At 52.3% G+C, this 15,896-nt stretch overlaps 1 protein-coding gene across 1 annotated transcript in view; it reads left to right on the forward strand.

Annotated features, from left to right (window-relative positions):
• The window catches only part of NEURL1B (neuralized E3 ubiquitin protein ligase 1B), a 40,484-nt gene that overhangs the window by 9,384 nt on the left and 15,204 nt on the right, over positions 1-15,896 (forward strand). Inside the window, exon 2 of the mRNA XM_079915355.1 lies at positions 8,975-9,520. Coding sequence (XP_079771481.1) covers positions 8,975-9,520 — 546 coding nt within the window. The remainder of the gene's footprint in view (positions 1-8,974; positions 9,521-15,896) is intronic.

Below are 15,896 nucleotides of genomic sequence, written 5' to 3' on the forward strand. Positions count from 1 at the left end.
CTAGGATGGGGAGAATGACGGCGACCCCCCTCATGGGGTTGTGATGAGGAATAAATCGGAGACTCCATGAGAAGTCTGAGCCAGCATGAGATGGGGACTCTTTAAATGGGCATGTCTCACCCTCTTTGCCAGAGGTGATGTTGGATTCCTTGAAGGCAAGGAATCTGTGCTCTTGAAATTGATGAAAAGGAGAGGAGCAATAGGACCAAATGGTCCTGCTGGGTCTCACCTCTCAAATCCCTGCAATAGATCCCTGAAGTACTCGCTGGCTGGCTAGGGAAGCAATTCCACATAATGGTTAAGTGTGTGCATGGCTTTGGATTCAGGTCTGAGTGAAATCCTGACCCAGCTGTTTGCCTGCACCATGACCTTGGGCCCTCCCCTCCTCCTCTGGGCCTAATGTCCTCATCTGGGGAATGGGTTCGTGAGGATGTAGAGAGGCCCCAGTGAGCCAACAACTCTCAGATCATCAGAGCTTAGGACGTATGATGTGGAGATTCTTATCAGGACTCCTGAGTTTGCATTTCCAACATTCATCCTTTACTTCTTGGGTCAGGGGCAGAAGCCCATGCAGACTTCCTGCAGGCATCCTCAGTCTATACTCACTGGCTTTTGGGAGCCCTCAGACATTTGGAGAAAGGCCAGTCTGACAGATGAGGGGGAGAGGAAAAAGAAAGCTGGATCTTTGGAGAAGGAAGGCGAGTGGGAGGGGCACCCTTGAGTCACTTCTCTGTGGGCCTCAAAGCCAGACATGGCAGGGAAGGAATCTACTTTAGTTGAGGACCTACTGTGTTCCTTCCCTTTAGGGATAACTTCTACACTTTGCCCAAAGCACCCATAGCATCTTCTTCCTAGCCTTGGGAGCCAGGCTGGTATGGTTCTAATGCTAACTCCGCCACTTCCTGGCTGTGTGGCCTTGGGCAGCTCTCCCAGCCTATCTGAGCCTCCCTTCCTCACCAGCAGTGGGTCTGGTAGCAGTCACCTCCTTCGGCACTGTCAGGAGGATCCCAGGAAGTCTGGTGGGTGGAGGGCCAGCCCCAGGCTCCGGATGGCCCCCTGGGAGGTCTGCCTCTCTGATCATGCCCCACCTCCAATCCCCTTTTAAACCTTGGGGACATTAGGCTCTGGGGTTCCATCCCCCTGCTATAATCTGCCACTGCGTTCCTTTTTTTAGATGTTGCTTGTTGTTCATCCCAAGTTCTGCCAACCTGTGGCCTTTGAGTTGCTCAAAACAGGCTGATGGATGACATCCACCACCACACCTGCCCCTCTCTGAGACCAAGCCAGGGCCTCGCTCCACCTCTGTCCCAGAAGGTGGCTTATGCCTCTTGTACATAGCCTACTTTTTTCTTGTAGGTCAGGGGGTAAGCGAGAGACCTTGGGAGGAATGAGGCATGAAACAGGAAGGATGCAACCTTCAGTGTCAGACGGGACCAGATTCAAAAACAGGCACTAGCCTCACAGGCTGGGTGGTCTCTGGCCAGGACGTCCGCCTCTCTGGGCCTCAGTTTCTTCACTTGGAAGCCACCTGGCAGGGTGCGGCCATGAGTGAATGGGCCGTGTGGTGAGCCCCCGGCACACACGGGGAGTGCCACAGAGGTGGGCTCCCACCCCTCGGGGCCAGCAAACACCACCCAGCCATGGGGTTTGTGAAGAGCATTTCCTCAGCTCCAGAGGTGAGAACAGTTGGTGTTCTAGGAGAGTTTCCAGCTGCTTTCGAGCCTGAAAAGCAGGGCCAGTGGACCTATTGTTTCAAAATGGGGACAGGGGCCCTGAAGGTGCCCATCTAGGGCTGAGGAGAGTGAACAGCCAGGCTTCTGGGCACCACCCAGGCTGGGGGAGTGGCTGCTATCAGGGCAAAGAGAAGGAGAACGCTGGCCCGTCAGCTGGCTCAGCAGGCAGCTGCCAGCAGCTACCTGGAGAAGAGGCGGGTGCCAAGGGACAGGACTGTGCCAGCGGTGAGAAGCCGCGTTTGAAACCTGGACTGGTTTTCCCGCTCCAGCTGTGCCGGATCATTTTGATAGGCAGGGAAGAAAGGAACGGGCAGTTTCTGTGGGAAGACCCAGGACTTGAATCTCATTTTTCAGAGAGACGGATCCTCAGAGGCTCTTTCCCTTCTCCAAACCCTTCGGTGGCCCCCAGAGCCTTCTTGAGGACCTTAACCTCCTCTGCTAGGCCTTTAAGACCCTTTGTGTTGTAGCTCCTGACTCCCTCTCCACCCTCCCCTTTCCCTCCTACGCTCTATTCCCTGCAGTTCCCCAAGCGCGCTCGGCTTGTTCTCACCTCCAGGCCTTTGCCTGTGCTGTTCCCTCTGCCTGAAACACGGTTCCCCATCCTTTATCATGCCCCACCCCCAGCCATTTCTTCCTCAGACTGCAGAGTGGCCCCTCTGAGAAGCATCCCCATGGCCCCAGCCCTCCGTGCTGACCACCCTGTGCAGTCATGGTGTCTTGTGTCCATGCCCCCTGCTGGTCTCGCAGCTCTGGGGTCAGGGACTGTGTGTGGCTCGTCAGTGCGTGCGTCCCTGCAGCCAGTGCGGCCCTGGCATGGAGCAGACGCTCCTTAAATGTCAGATGAAGGAGGAAGTGATGTACTTGAAAAAGAATGAGGGCACGTTCCCCCCCACCCTCTGCAGCAGTGGGGTCCTAACCCTGGGAGCCGGCGCTTCTGAAGTTGGAGCTTCCTGGGTCCCTTTATCAAGAAGAGACCTCGACCGAGGGGCCCAGCAGAGGGTCGGAGCCGGCTTGGGAATCCCAACTCTGCTGAACACGCTTGGAAGGGGCGTTGGGATGACCTCACTCCCTGGGAACTCAGTGCATCTGAGCCCACTTGAGCCAAGAGGGCTGCCACTTAGACCTGGAAGGAGAGGGCTTTTCTCCCAACGAGCGGTGTCGCGTGACCTCCGGCCTCCCCCCTGGGCCTCCTTGCAGCTGCTGACAGGAGTGTTGTGCCTTTCCGGCTGCACTGTGCTGACCGGGTTCTGTTTGCAGAGAATAGGAGCGGGGAGGAGCCTGGTGGCGGTTTCCAAGTGTGGGCTGGCTCCTTTCCACCCTGGGTGCTGGCCGACCAGGCCTCTGAAACAGAGAACAAAGTCCTGTTAGGCTGGAGTCCGTCTGCTGGGTGCATGTCACTGCCCTTTTTGGCAGAGGTGAAGGAGGCTTGGTTATTTTTTTCTAATCCACTTTCAAACCCACCAATAGAAAAGTTACTTTCTGTTGCCAAAGGAGACTGATATCCCCGCCCTGCTTTGGGTGACGGGAAGCCTTGCCAAACGCCAGCCTTGCCTTTTCCTCTCTAAAGCCCGCGTGCGCGAGCACACACACGCACCCTGTTGCTTCCTACCTCTGTCACTTGAAACAGAGACTTGTTACTGAAGGTCCACAGTCTGAGGTTGGATGTTGTGCGGTTCAGAAAGCCCCTGAAGTTGTACATCAGATTGTGTGAGTGGCGTGTGGGTGTGTTTCGGTGGGAGAGGGGCCGGTACAGCTGTCATGGTGCTTAGCAAGGCACACGACCCCCGCCCCCAAAGGCCACAGGCGGCCGCCTTGGAGAGGGGACAGGGATGGGAGGAAGGGCCCGAGCCTGGCCCTCTCCTGCCACTGCCCAGCTTTGCTGCCTTGGTTTCCTCCTCTGGAAAATGAAGGTGGTCAAACCTACCCTGCAGGGTTGGAAGAATGTAAACTCAATCCACAAAGGCCTGTGCCGGCACATAACGAAGGCTCAGTAAAAGGCTAGTTAAATCCTCTAGTGAGAGGGAGGGGCTAGAATAGACTGTCCTCGCAGTTGGCAATTCCCTTTGCCGGTGGAGCGGAATCTGATGAAAATTTCAGCCAGGATGCCATCTGCTGAACGCCAGCAAGCTGGAGGCCGTCATCTCGGCAGCCAGAGAAGCTGGAGCTGTTGCTTCCTGCCATCCTCCTGGCAGTAAATGCCATTTCCTTGGGCTCTTTTTAGATCAAAGGAAAGGCTGGGTTGGGGCGATGAGCGGGTATCATTCAGGGGTGGCACAGTGCACATTTGGGACGCTGCTGGGATGGCTTAAAAATAGGTCTCTGTCCTTGGATACCCAGGGAAAGTGGCCCTGGGGTTTTCAAGAGGCCTTTCCTGGCCAAGGTTACCAACCCTCCATGGGAGAAACATTGCAGGATATAATCCCCTGACCCTACAAGTAGCCATCTTCGACCCAGGAGTAAACCTTTTCTCGGCAAAGAAACTAAATAAGGTAACTAAAGGGGGTGGGGGTGGGGTGGGGGACCCAGTGTTAAGTGAACACCTACTACGTGCCACACACCGAGTCTGACCAGCTGGCCTCATTCATCCTCAGAGCAATCGTGCAGGGTGGAGATGACTCTTACCAGTTTTCTAGGTCTGGTTAGGGGACGGAGCAGAGAAGTTAAGCATGTACCTCAAGATCACACAGCTACGAAACAACAAAACCAGAATTTAAACCCCCATCTGCCTGACTCCAAGCCTGTGCTCTTTTTAACCACCTCTCACATTGAGATTTAGAAAATAAAAGTGTGGGAGAGATGGAGTGAGGGGCTTACCCAGGGGTTGGACCTGATGTTCCCTGCAGGGGAAGGAATGAACGTCTAGTGCGCATCCATCGTGTGCTGGGACTCCTGCTGGGAGCTTTCTGTGCTCTCATCGCCCCTCCCAGCAGCCTGAGATGAGGCTCTGCATTCACACACTATTCACAGATGGTGACTTGTCCAAAGGCCCCTCAGACAAATTAGCAGCAAAGCATGGGTTCGAACCCAGAGCCCGTGAGGGCCGTTCTAAAGCACTGATGTGAGTAGATCACAGAGCAGCAGCCCGCGGAGCAGTTCTGATGTCCCCCTGCTTTCCCGAAGGACTAGCCCAAGGCTGGCGGGGGCAACATTTGTTTAGCCAGAACAGAGCTCCCTCCTCCCTGAATACCAACAGCCACTCATCACCCACCCCCCAAAATCTGTACTCGTACGTTTTCGAGTGGGGCATTGCTTCCTTGACTAAACGCTGGAAAGACCCTTCCCTCTGGTCTTGGAGGGGCTGCAGCAGCCTTTGGTTAACCATGAGGGGTGGGCCAGGACTGTCCCCTCCTTCCTACACACAGGAAGAGACTACAGAGTCTCCCCTCGGTTCCCACCGCATAGAAACTCCTTCCCCCTGCCTTGTTCTTAGAGTCTCTAGACCCAGTTCCTGGCCAGAGAGAGGGAGGCACACCCGCACGAGGCCAGTGGAGACTCTGCCTCGCATGGGAGGAAAGGGTCTGGTCCCTGGTGTGGGCTGGGGGCCCCTCCCTGGCAGAAGGTGACACCTCACCAGTGACAGGGTGTCCATTTAAATCTGGTCCTGGCACCAGCAGCCAGGAACCTCTGTGCCCATGGACTCAGCCATTTGCGGGAACAGCTGAAGTCATCTCCAGGAGGGGAACGGCAGGGGACATTTTGGCTCTCAGTGGAATATTCTGCAGTGGTGAAACAGAACAGTGAACGCTTGGGAGCCATGTGGGAAAAGATGCTTTTTATATAATGTTGAGTTAGGAAAGAAAAGGCAGGAGTCAAAATTAAATGTGTGCTCTGGTGGCAAGGAAGTTAGAAAAGGTACTCAGTACTACTTAGTGCTTAGTCCTTCTGTGCTACTTTTGGAGGAAAGTCAGGACAGGAGGAAAGAGGGCTGGTTTGGGGTCAGACAGAGCTGGGTTCATATCTCCTTGTAGCCGCAGGAAGTTTTTTTTTCCTGGAAAATAGACAGTAATCCTGTGGGTGAGGATTTGTATTAAGAATTAACTGCAACCTTGTATCACTTGTATCAAAAACATACGGCCCAGGACATGGCGCCTAGTGAGGGCACAGCCAGTGGTTCTTCCGTGGATAAGGGCCAGGCAGGATAAAGGCCAACATGAAAAATGCAACGTGAGTTAAGGTATGAATGTGGGGGGAAGAGGGGAAATTTTCTCCTTCTTCCCAAACTTTCTCTAATATGGCTGTAGTGTTTATTGCTGTAATTTAAATGACAAAGTTCAGGTTTTCCATTGACGTCCCTGAACTAGGATGTTCTCCGAGGCCCGTGGGGTCCGTGGCCACAGTTTTCTGTTTCATGTAGAGGCTGCTTTCCCTGAGCTGAGCTAAAAGCAGACGCTGGCGTACAATTTGCAGATTGCTTTTTGTTCTTTCATTTTGAGCATTTTCAATTTGTGTAAATAACACATCCTCTTAGAGACTTTTTCACTCTGGTTTTCTTTATCTCACATCAGGACTCTGGCCTCAGAGGAGGGAAAAGTAGTGTTTATCCCTCATTCCCTGAAGGAAGTTGGATCGTATAATCAAAATTAAACAAATATGTAAACTTCGCTGGTTACTTGGCTGCCTTTTATCCTAACATATAGCTGGTTGAGCAGGAAACATCCCCTTGTAGTAACAAAGCAGTATCTCGCCACACCCCAGCATCCATTGAAATCGCCAGGCCACTCTGAAGGAGCAGCTCTTAGGATTCCCAAGCCCGTTTTGTAAAGAAAGCCTCTGATTGAGAGGTAAGGTTGGAAAAACAACAGTGATGGGAGCTGAGATAAAAATCATCAGATAACGGTGGTTTGTGGTCTTTGGTGCTTTTGATCTCTAGTCCTATTCAATGTTTCCTGGAGAGGTTGCCAGCGGCGGGGACCTTGGAGAGAATCCGGCCTGTTAGACACAGGAGGAGACTGCCGCCCAGGGTTGGGTGGCTGGTACAAGGCCACAGCGTGCGTGGAGAACGCAGGCTCTGCTGTCCTGGGCGGCCTTTCCGGATGGTTTACACCCGGGCAGTATTTCCCCCACACGTCTGATTTTTGTCCTGCCGGAATTGCTGTCCAGTGGTCCCTTACTCTTACCTTTGTGGTTCCGGAGATGGCCCACAGCCTGGCTCTGTATCCACCCTCCTCTCTGCCTTAGGGGCCCTCCCTAACAGGCAGTGCCGGCCCGCTCCACTGGAGGCCCCTAGTGGCTCCCTCTCCCCGTGGTGTGCACTCTGAGCCTCCCAGGCTGGCGTTCAGGGCCTTCCTGGCTGGTCCCTATGATGCGATGGCACCCTCACCCCTCACCCCTGCAAAGCAGTGGCCGCCCAACCTGTCACACCTACCGTAGTACTTACCCTCCCCTCCAAGTCCAGCTTCCCCCACCTCTGCCCCTAGTGTTCCCTCTGCCTGGAATGTAGACTCCCTTAAGACCTGGCTCTGTGGACATAACCCCCTGCCTTCCGGCCCCTGGCTGAGTCTGGGGTCTCCTCTGGACCTAATAGCCCCCCAATGCCAATGCCTAATGGGGTCTCTATTGTTATTATCGGTCCCTAATGTTCATGTCTATTCACCTGTGTGTCTTCTCTTCCACGGAGAGACTCAGATCTCCACAAGGGCAGGATTGTATCATCACCTGTGCTCCCTCAGTGCTTCACACCAGCAGATGCATCTGCAGAAAAGATGGATGGATGGGTGCATGCATGGATGGATGGTTGGATGGATGGATAGGTAGTTAGAAGGATGTATGGATAGATGGATGGATGGGTGGGTGGATGGATGGATGGATGGATGGATGGTTGGATAGATGGATAGGTAGATAGAAGGATGTATGGATAGATGGGTGGATGGGTGGGTGGATGGATGGATGGATGGATGGATGGATGGATGGATGGATGGGTAGATGGATGGATGGATGGATGGATGGATGGATGGATGGATGGATGGATGGACGGGTGGGTGGATGGATGGATGGATGGATGGATGGGTGGATGGATGGATGGGTAGATGGATGGATGGATGGATGGATGGAAGGATGGATGGATGGATGAATAATGGAGTGGCCATTTTGCCTGCAGCCCTCCTCCACCAGTTCAATGCCTAGCAGGCCTGCCTAGGGGTACAAGGAATCAACAGGTGGCCTCTGCATCCCTCTCCTACGTCAGGGGTCTATAGCCCAGACCTTCTATCCATCCTGTGTTGATTCCTAAACAGCAGAGAGAATAAGGTAAAAAGGCAGGACGGAGGTCACACAAACATGGCTTCAATTGAAGCTCTGCCTTTAGTGAAGCCAGCTGTGTGACTTCAGGCAAATAAATCAACCTCTCTGAAACACCATGTCTTCATCTGCATGAAGGGGATAATGGTAGTCCTTCCCTCATACGGTTATTATAAGGATTAAATGAGGAAATGCATAGTAAGTAACCAGGGATGGAGGAGGAAAGGTGGGAAGGATGATGCCCCCACCTCCAGATAGGGCCACCTGGGTTTGTGGCCAGTGTCCAGATCCTTTGAAAGGAGACTATCCCAAGATTCTCCAGGTCCTTTGGGGCAAAATTCCCCTAGAAATGAATTATGAAAGGTGTATGTTCTAGAAAAGCGAGCCTTGCTTATAAAGAATGCCCTCCTCTTCTGTGGGTAAAGGGGAAGGGAAATCAGAATCCTGGCTTGGGTGTCCTTTGGACCCTCAGTATTATAATCATGTTATTAGTTGCTTATTAACCACATGCTCTGTGCCAGGCAGTATTCTAGGAACTCCATCCACATGTTCATTTAGCAGCTGTGTGAGTTAAGCAATGTCCCCATTTTACAGGCAGGGAAACAGGCTAGAGAAGTGGTAGGATCTCCTGCATATCCACAGCCAGGAGGTGCCAGAGAGCTGAGATTCCAGGATGCACTGGGGATCCCAAGTGCGCCCAAATTGCCTTGCTTTTTAATAAAAATTACACAGAGAAAAGCGACCAAAGACTCCCCACTACTCCCCAAGAATCCAAGGCCGCTGTTCCCTTTAGAGGGACTTTGCAGCCCACAAGCGGCTTTTGGAGGAAGCCTCTAGATGTGGAGGGATTTGATGGGGATGGAGAAGTCAGTTGACCCCAGCCTGGCTCTTGTGACCAGCTCATTGGTGTTGGCCTGTCTGGGAGTGAAACAGCTCTGAACAGTTTCAGAGGGGCCTAACAGTTTGCGAGGGCGCCTAACCCTCCTGCCTGTCTCTTCCCGCAGACTCGAGCCCGCCCGCGCGCCTCCTGGCCACCCGGCCTTGCTGCGGCCCTGGCCCGGAGCGGCGCCCAGTCCTGGGCGAAGCGCCGCGTTTCCATGCACAGGCCAAGGGCAAGAACGTGCGGCTGGACGGCCACTCGCGCCGGGCCACGCGGCGCAACAGCTTCTGCAACGGAGTCACGTTCACGCAGCGGCCCATCCGGCTATACGAGCAGGTGCGGCTGCGCCTGGTGGCCGTGCGCCCGGGCTGGAGCGGGGCGCTGCGCTTCGGCTTCACGGCGCACGACCCGTCGCTCATGAGCGCCCAGGACATCCCCAAGTATGCCTGTCCTGACCTGGTCACGCGGCCCGGTTACTGGGCCAAGGCGCTGCCCGAGAACCTGGCGCTGCGCGACACTGTGCTGGCCTACTGGGCGGACCGCCACGGCCGTGTCTTCTACAGCGTCAACGACGGCGAGCCCGTGCTCTTCCACTGCGGTGTGGCCGTGAGCGGCCCCCTCTGGGCGCTCATCGACGTCTACGGCATCACCGACGAGGTGCAGCTCCTCGGTAGGTCGCGGCTCCCGCTGGCAGGGGGATAGGGCGGCGCCGCCTGGACCAGGCAGCGGGTCCCCGCGCGCATGAATGTGTATTTCTGTAACATTCACGAATACCGAGGGCTCACTTTGCCAGGCGTCTTCTAAGCAGTTGACACATTTCAACTCATTTCTTTCTGGCGAAAACCTACCACCCCCGTTTTACTGATGAGAGAACTGAGGCACGCAGTGGTTAAGTGACTTGCATTGCAAAGCCAGGATTGGAACCCACACGGGTGTGGTTCAGAGTCCATGGTCAGGCCCAGGTTCGTTCACCTGCTCCTTCCTTCAGTTCCGTGCTCGTTCACTCATTCTTTCATTCATTCCTGTGCTCATTCCTTCACTCCCTTGTTCACTTGCTCGCACACTCATTCATGCAAGTATTTGTTCTTTTGCTTGCTCATTCATTCACTCATTCATATATTCACTCACTCACACGTGTTTATTCATTTGCTCATTCATTCACTTACAATCCATCTACTGGTACAGCAGTCAAACATATGACCTAGTCTTCTAGTATTTACAGTGCCCAGGCAGTCGGCAATATGTATCGAATCAAGGCCCACGGTTAAGGAGCTCAAGGTCCACTGGGGAAGCAGGCAGGCAAGTGTGGCTCTGGCTGTAACAGAGGAGGTGGTGAGAACTCATGGGGCTACAAGTCTGCTGCTCTTAAGACCTTATTTCTCTCTCTCTCTCTTTAAACTTTTTTAAAAATTAGGTAAAAGTCACATGACAGGGTTTCCCTGGTGACGCAGTGGTTGAGAGTCCGCCTGCCGATGCAGGGGACGCAGGTTCGTGCCCCGGTCCGGGAGGATCCCACGTGCCGCGGAGCGGCTGGGCCTGTGAGCCATGGTCGCTGAGCCTACGCGTCCGGAGCCTGTGCTCCGCAACGGGAGAGGCCACAGCACTGAGAGGCCCGCGTACCGCTTAAAAAAAAAAAAAAAAAAAAAGTCACATGACAAAAAAGTACCATTTTAAAGTGTACAGTTCGGTGGCATTCAGTTGGCAACCATCACCTGTATTTAGTTCCAAGACATTTTCATCACTTCAAAGGGAAATCCATACCCATTGGGCTGCCACTCCCCATCCTCCCCTCCCCCCAGTGCCTGGCAACCATGGACCTGCTTTCTGTTTGCGACCTTAGCTCTTGAAGTCACAGGTGGCACCTGAGCCAACCCAGCCTCCATTTCTGGGGGAGCAAAAGGAGAGCAAGTTTCTCAGGGGACACAGCCCTATATATCATTTACCTGCAGTGAATGCACAGATCTAAAGTTTGAGTTTTGACAGATTTATACACCTGTCCATAAGCCAAGAAGGTTCCTGCCTGCCCCTTCTGAGGCAGCCCCCTCTCTCCCGGGGCAGCCGCTCTTCCGATTTTTCACTATAGATTATTGTGCCTCTTCCTGAACGTTACGTGAATGGAATCATACAGTATATGCTTTTGTTTCTGGCTTCTTAATCTCAGCACAAGGTCTTGGAGATTCATCCCTGTTGATGGTGTATCAGAAGTTTGTTCCTTTTTTATTGTCCAGTAGTATTCCGTGATACGGATGCACCACAGTTTGTATATCTGAATGTCTGGGCTGTTTCTGGTCTTTCAGCCCTGCATCTGGAGGGAAAACTCTGGCCCCGGGCTCCTTGCCTACCACCACCCACACCACCATTGGGCAGGGAGGGGAGATGTATACGTTCAGGCTCCCCAACTCTCCAGGAGAAGGAAGGCAGCAGAATTTCTGAGCAGTTAGGAGCAGAGGGTTGGGAGTCACACGGATCTCTACTCCACACCTGGCTCTCCACTTGCCAGCTGTGTGGGCTTAGCCAGGGGACCGAACCCTCTCTGTGCCTCAGTTTCTTCATCTGTAAATTGAGTTCGCGATAGCACCCACCTCGTGGGATTGTTGGGCAGGGGAACATGAGACGGTGTATGAAAGGGATGCAGCACAGCACCTGGCACATAGAAGGCGCTCAAGAAATAACAGCTAAGAAGCAAGAATCTCTGCCCGTTTGCATGGGAGCTGAAGCACATGTCTGAAATCCAGGCTTAGGCAGACCAGATTATGAAGAGCTACCCACCCTCCAAGCTGGGGCCTTACTTGGGCATTTTAACTGTGTTGCCCCACACTCTTTTCCATGGAAGATTTTGGTATTTCACCTGCAGGAAATGTAGGTTTCTAAAATCTCCTCTAGATCTCCTGTCACTCTTTTTTGGAGCTGTTTATTCCTATAGAGCAGGAAAACAATCAGGCCTCATTCACCTGTCCCCTCAGATAGCCCATGTCTCAGGGTAACAGCCGAGAAATCACAGCATCTCCATAATCAGTGCAAGTAGATTAGGATTTAAAAAAAATACAAATCGGAAGCAGCCTCTGATGACTTCATGAGACTGAACAAGCCTGTGAGGAGTCACGGACTCTTGCCCCTGTTCATTTGTTCATTTAACAAGCCTTTATTGAGCCCCTGCAGCATCCCACGCCCCTTGGAGGGAAGGAGAGGGCCCACTGGAACATCAGTGGCAGGTGGCAGGCACGAGCCTCAGTTTCCTTATCTGCCAGTAGTGCCTGCAGTGAGCTGGTTGACAGGGAGCAGCTAGCACAGGTGCCACGGGGCAATGTTCACAATTACAGGCAGATGGGGAAATGAGATTAGAAGGAATGCTATCTCTCCGTGATGGGATCATAGGTGAATTCCACTTCTTTCTTTATTACCTCTATGAGTTATCTTTTTTAATATATATGTAAAAAACCTTTTATAATCAGAAAGGGCAATAAAGTTCTTTTTCTTTCTAAAGGTTATATGAGATAATGGAGAGGTTACTGACATGTGATCAAGACTCAATAAATGTTTCCTTCCCAGGGAAAGAGGAAATTGACATTGATTGCATCGGGGTAAAGGGGATATGGGTGTTTTTCTTCTTCTTTTTTTTCCCCCAAGTTATCAACAATGATTTATAATCAGAAAAAAAAAGTTATAATAAAAATAAGAAGAAAGCGAAACGGTCATGATTTTGTACGGTTTGAGCCTGGGTAATAGATACTCTGCTGTTGCCGGCACAACATGAGAACCAAAGAAATCCCACCATAAAGGGGGTCCCTCCCTCCCAGTTGCTGGAAGAACTGGGCTTCTGAGGGTGGTGTCCACAGTACCAAGTGGATAAATAAAAAGCAACTGATGTTAGTGTCATGCAAATTCCTCTGGCTTCCTTTTCCTCAGTAGGAACAAGGGGGTAACATAGTTCCCTCAGAGGGTCTCAGCTGTGAAACTTCAGAATAGGGACCCCTCATCCCTCCCTCCCCTCTCTCAGACCACACTGGATAGACCCTCAACACCAAGCTAAAGCAGCATCTGGGGAAGGTTGTCAAGTTTAGGATGCCCGGTTACATTTGAATTTCAGAAAAATGATGAATAATCTCTTTAGTACAAGTATACCCCATGCAATAGTTGTGACATCGTTATAAAAGAATTTGTTTTCTTTTTTTAATTTTGATTTTTTATTGGAGTATAGTTGATTTACAATGTTGTGTTAGTTTCAGGCATAAGGCAAAGTGATTCATTTATACATATATCCATTCTTTTTCAGATTCTTTTCCCATATAGGTTATTACAGAATCTTGGGTAGAGAAGAATTTGTTGTTTATCTGAAATTCAAATGTAACATGGCATCCTATATTTTATCTGGCAACCCTCATCTGGGAAGTGTCCTCCCCATCTGGTGGGACAGGGGTGCACTGTATTTGCCCTGGAACTTCAGCCAAAATTAAGTCTCAGAAACAAAAAGAGCTTCGTAGGCCTTGCCTATTTCTCTTACCTGATGAAACTGTGCTTTCAGCCCAGCATTCCTCCTGCAGGGGGGTCCAGCTGCAGCAGAGAGCGCTGCTTCTCTGTGGCCAGACCCTCAGGTGCCCCCTCTTGTGACATTCAGTCTTTCCTCAAGATAGGACGACTTAGCCCCTTTTAGATAAAGAATCCAGGGCTTGGAGAAGGGAAGTGACTTGCTTGTGAGTGGCAGAGCCAGGATTAGAACCTTTAGTTCAGTGGTTCTCAGCCTTGGCTGTACATTGAGGTCACCTGGGGGGCTCTGAAAACCCCACTTCCCGGGTTGCACCCAGACCGATTAGATCAGAACCTCAGGGAGGTGGTGGTGGGGGGGGTTGTGGCTCCCAGGCATTCAGATTTCTTAAAGGCTCCTCGGGTGATCCCAGGGTGCAGCCCGGATTGTGATCACAATGATCCTCTTTGCATGGGTGCCTGTCCCTCCTCCCTGCCTGGTACCAGGCTGAGCTCTTCAGACCTCTCAGTTCAGGGCATGGTATCATCACACAAGCCCCTTCTCTTGTTTTGACTCTTCTGCTTCATCTCCGATCCCCGCTCCCATTCGCGCCTTTCCCTGCCCAGATAAGCGTCACTCTGATGTTTGGCAGCCCTTGGGTGTGTGTATCTTTTAAAAATATGTAGAGGGCTTCCCTGGTGGCGCAGTGGTTGAGAGTCCGCCTGCCGATGCAGGGGACGTGGGTGCGTGCCCCGGTCCGGGAAGATCCCACATGCCACGGAGCGGCTGGGCCCGTGAGCCATGGCCGCTGAGCCTGCACGTCCGGAGCCTGTGCTCCGCAACGGGAGAGGCCACAACAGTGAGAGGCCCGCGTACCACAAAAAAAAAAAAAAAAAAAAAAAATGTAGAGCTGTTTTGTATGCATAGGTAGATGGTATTGTGCTAAGGATCTTATTCTAGTTTTCTTTTTTCACTTGCCCCATTTTAAGATTTATCCGTATCTGTCTCTCTGCTTCCTTGTTCTCTAATGGCTTCCTGCTTTGATGGACACCTGGGTTGCCCCCATGCAAACTGCATTGCTTGATACATTCTCCCACAGGGCTGCCCTGTGGCTGCTAGTTTACTGTTCTCAGGGGCATCGACCAGGATGGGCTTACTGGGGCCTGGAGTGGTCCATCCTGAGAGCCTTGATTTCTCTGGATGCTCCAAGTTACTTTCTGCTGATTTTAGTAGTTCTTGGACCCAGGAGAAGAAGGTTCAGCTGGGTCATGCACACCTCTCCTGGCTCCTTTTTCTCCAAGGAAGCCCTTTCCCAGAGCTCTGGAATGCAGGCCCCATGCTGTCCTGAGGCAGCCCTGTCCCTCTTCCAGGCAGCTCACTAGTGGTCAGTGTCGTGGCCTCATTATCCTTCCTCTGTCGAGCAGTAGAAGGCTGGTCAGATTGAACATGGAATGCCAGCCCAAGGCCATGGCATTGCAGGCTATGCTGTCAGAAACCTTTGGTTGCAAGTGACAGAAACCAGTTCAATCTCACTCAAGCAAAAAAAAAAAAAAAGGGTGGGGGGTACGTGGGAATTAATGTCTTCTGTGACTGAAAATTCCAGGGAACAGCTCCCTGTTAGACTGGCTTGATGCAGAGGCCCAAGAAATAGCACCCAGAATATTGGCCGGCCTTTATTTCTTGCTCAGCTGTAGTCTTTGTTGGTGTCATCCTCCACCAGGCTGTCCCTCTGGGTTGGGGGCAAGGCCACCAGCAGCTCCAGTCCCATGTCCCACGAACTAGCAGGAGAGCTGCTTTCCCACAAGGTCTAGCTAAAATCTCAAGATCTAACCTCGTTGATCTCCATGGCTAGAGGGATGGGATAGAGTGACTGGCCAAGTTAAGACTCCCTCCTCAAGGCAATGAGTGGAAATGGGGCAGGGGGAGTTCCCTCGAAAGAATAGCTGGGTGCTGAGACCAGAAGAAGCAGGGATTGGGTGCCTGATAGCCAGCAACAGTGGCTCTCCAAAGGCCTCATAAGGGAGTCATTAACCCCCCTTGAAAGCCTTGAGCCCTTTCGTTAATTTATTGGACCTACTCTGTGTCAGACACCACGCTGAGGGCTGTACCTGGGTGATGTCTTCTGGTCCTCACAAGAACCCTGTCATCCCCATCGGCAGATCCAGCATGGATGGATAACTTGGCCAGGGTCACCTAACAGCTGGTGGTTCTAGAGTCAGTATCTGTTCACCAGTGTTATGAACAAACTGCTTGATAAAGACTTGAAGTTGTAGATCGAAAGCAGAGCCTGCAGGTCTGAGTGCATCTCTCCATGCTGCAGATAAGGAAACAGAGGCCCAGAGAGGGGCAGGGATTTGCCTGAGGTCACCCAGCTGATCAGTGGCTGTGGTGGGCAAGGGGCTTTGGTCCAGGACCCGAGAGGTGCCTTGGCCTGGGACCTGTGAGCGCCCACATCAGGCAGGGAGGAGCAGCTTCAGCTGGCTTCATCCGGAGCCCCACTGGGGAGCAGCAGAGGGTAATCGGCTTTTGCAGTTAATGTTTTCTTTACAAACAGCCCAGATCAGCGCCCAGCTCCCAGCCCCAC

Source organism: Stenella coeruleoalba, assembly GCF_951394435.1.
Source record: "Stenella coeruleoalba genome assembly, chromosome: 3".
Lineage (NCBI taxonomy): Eukaryota > Metazoa > Chordata > Mammalia > Artiodactyla > Delphinidae > Stenella > Stenella coeruleoalba.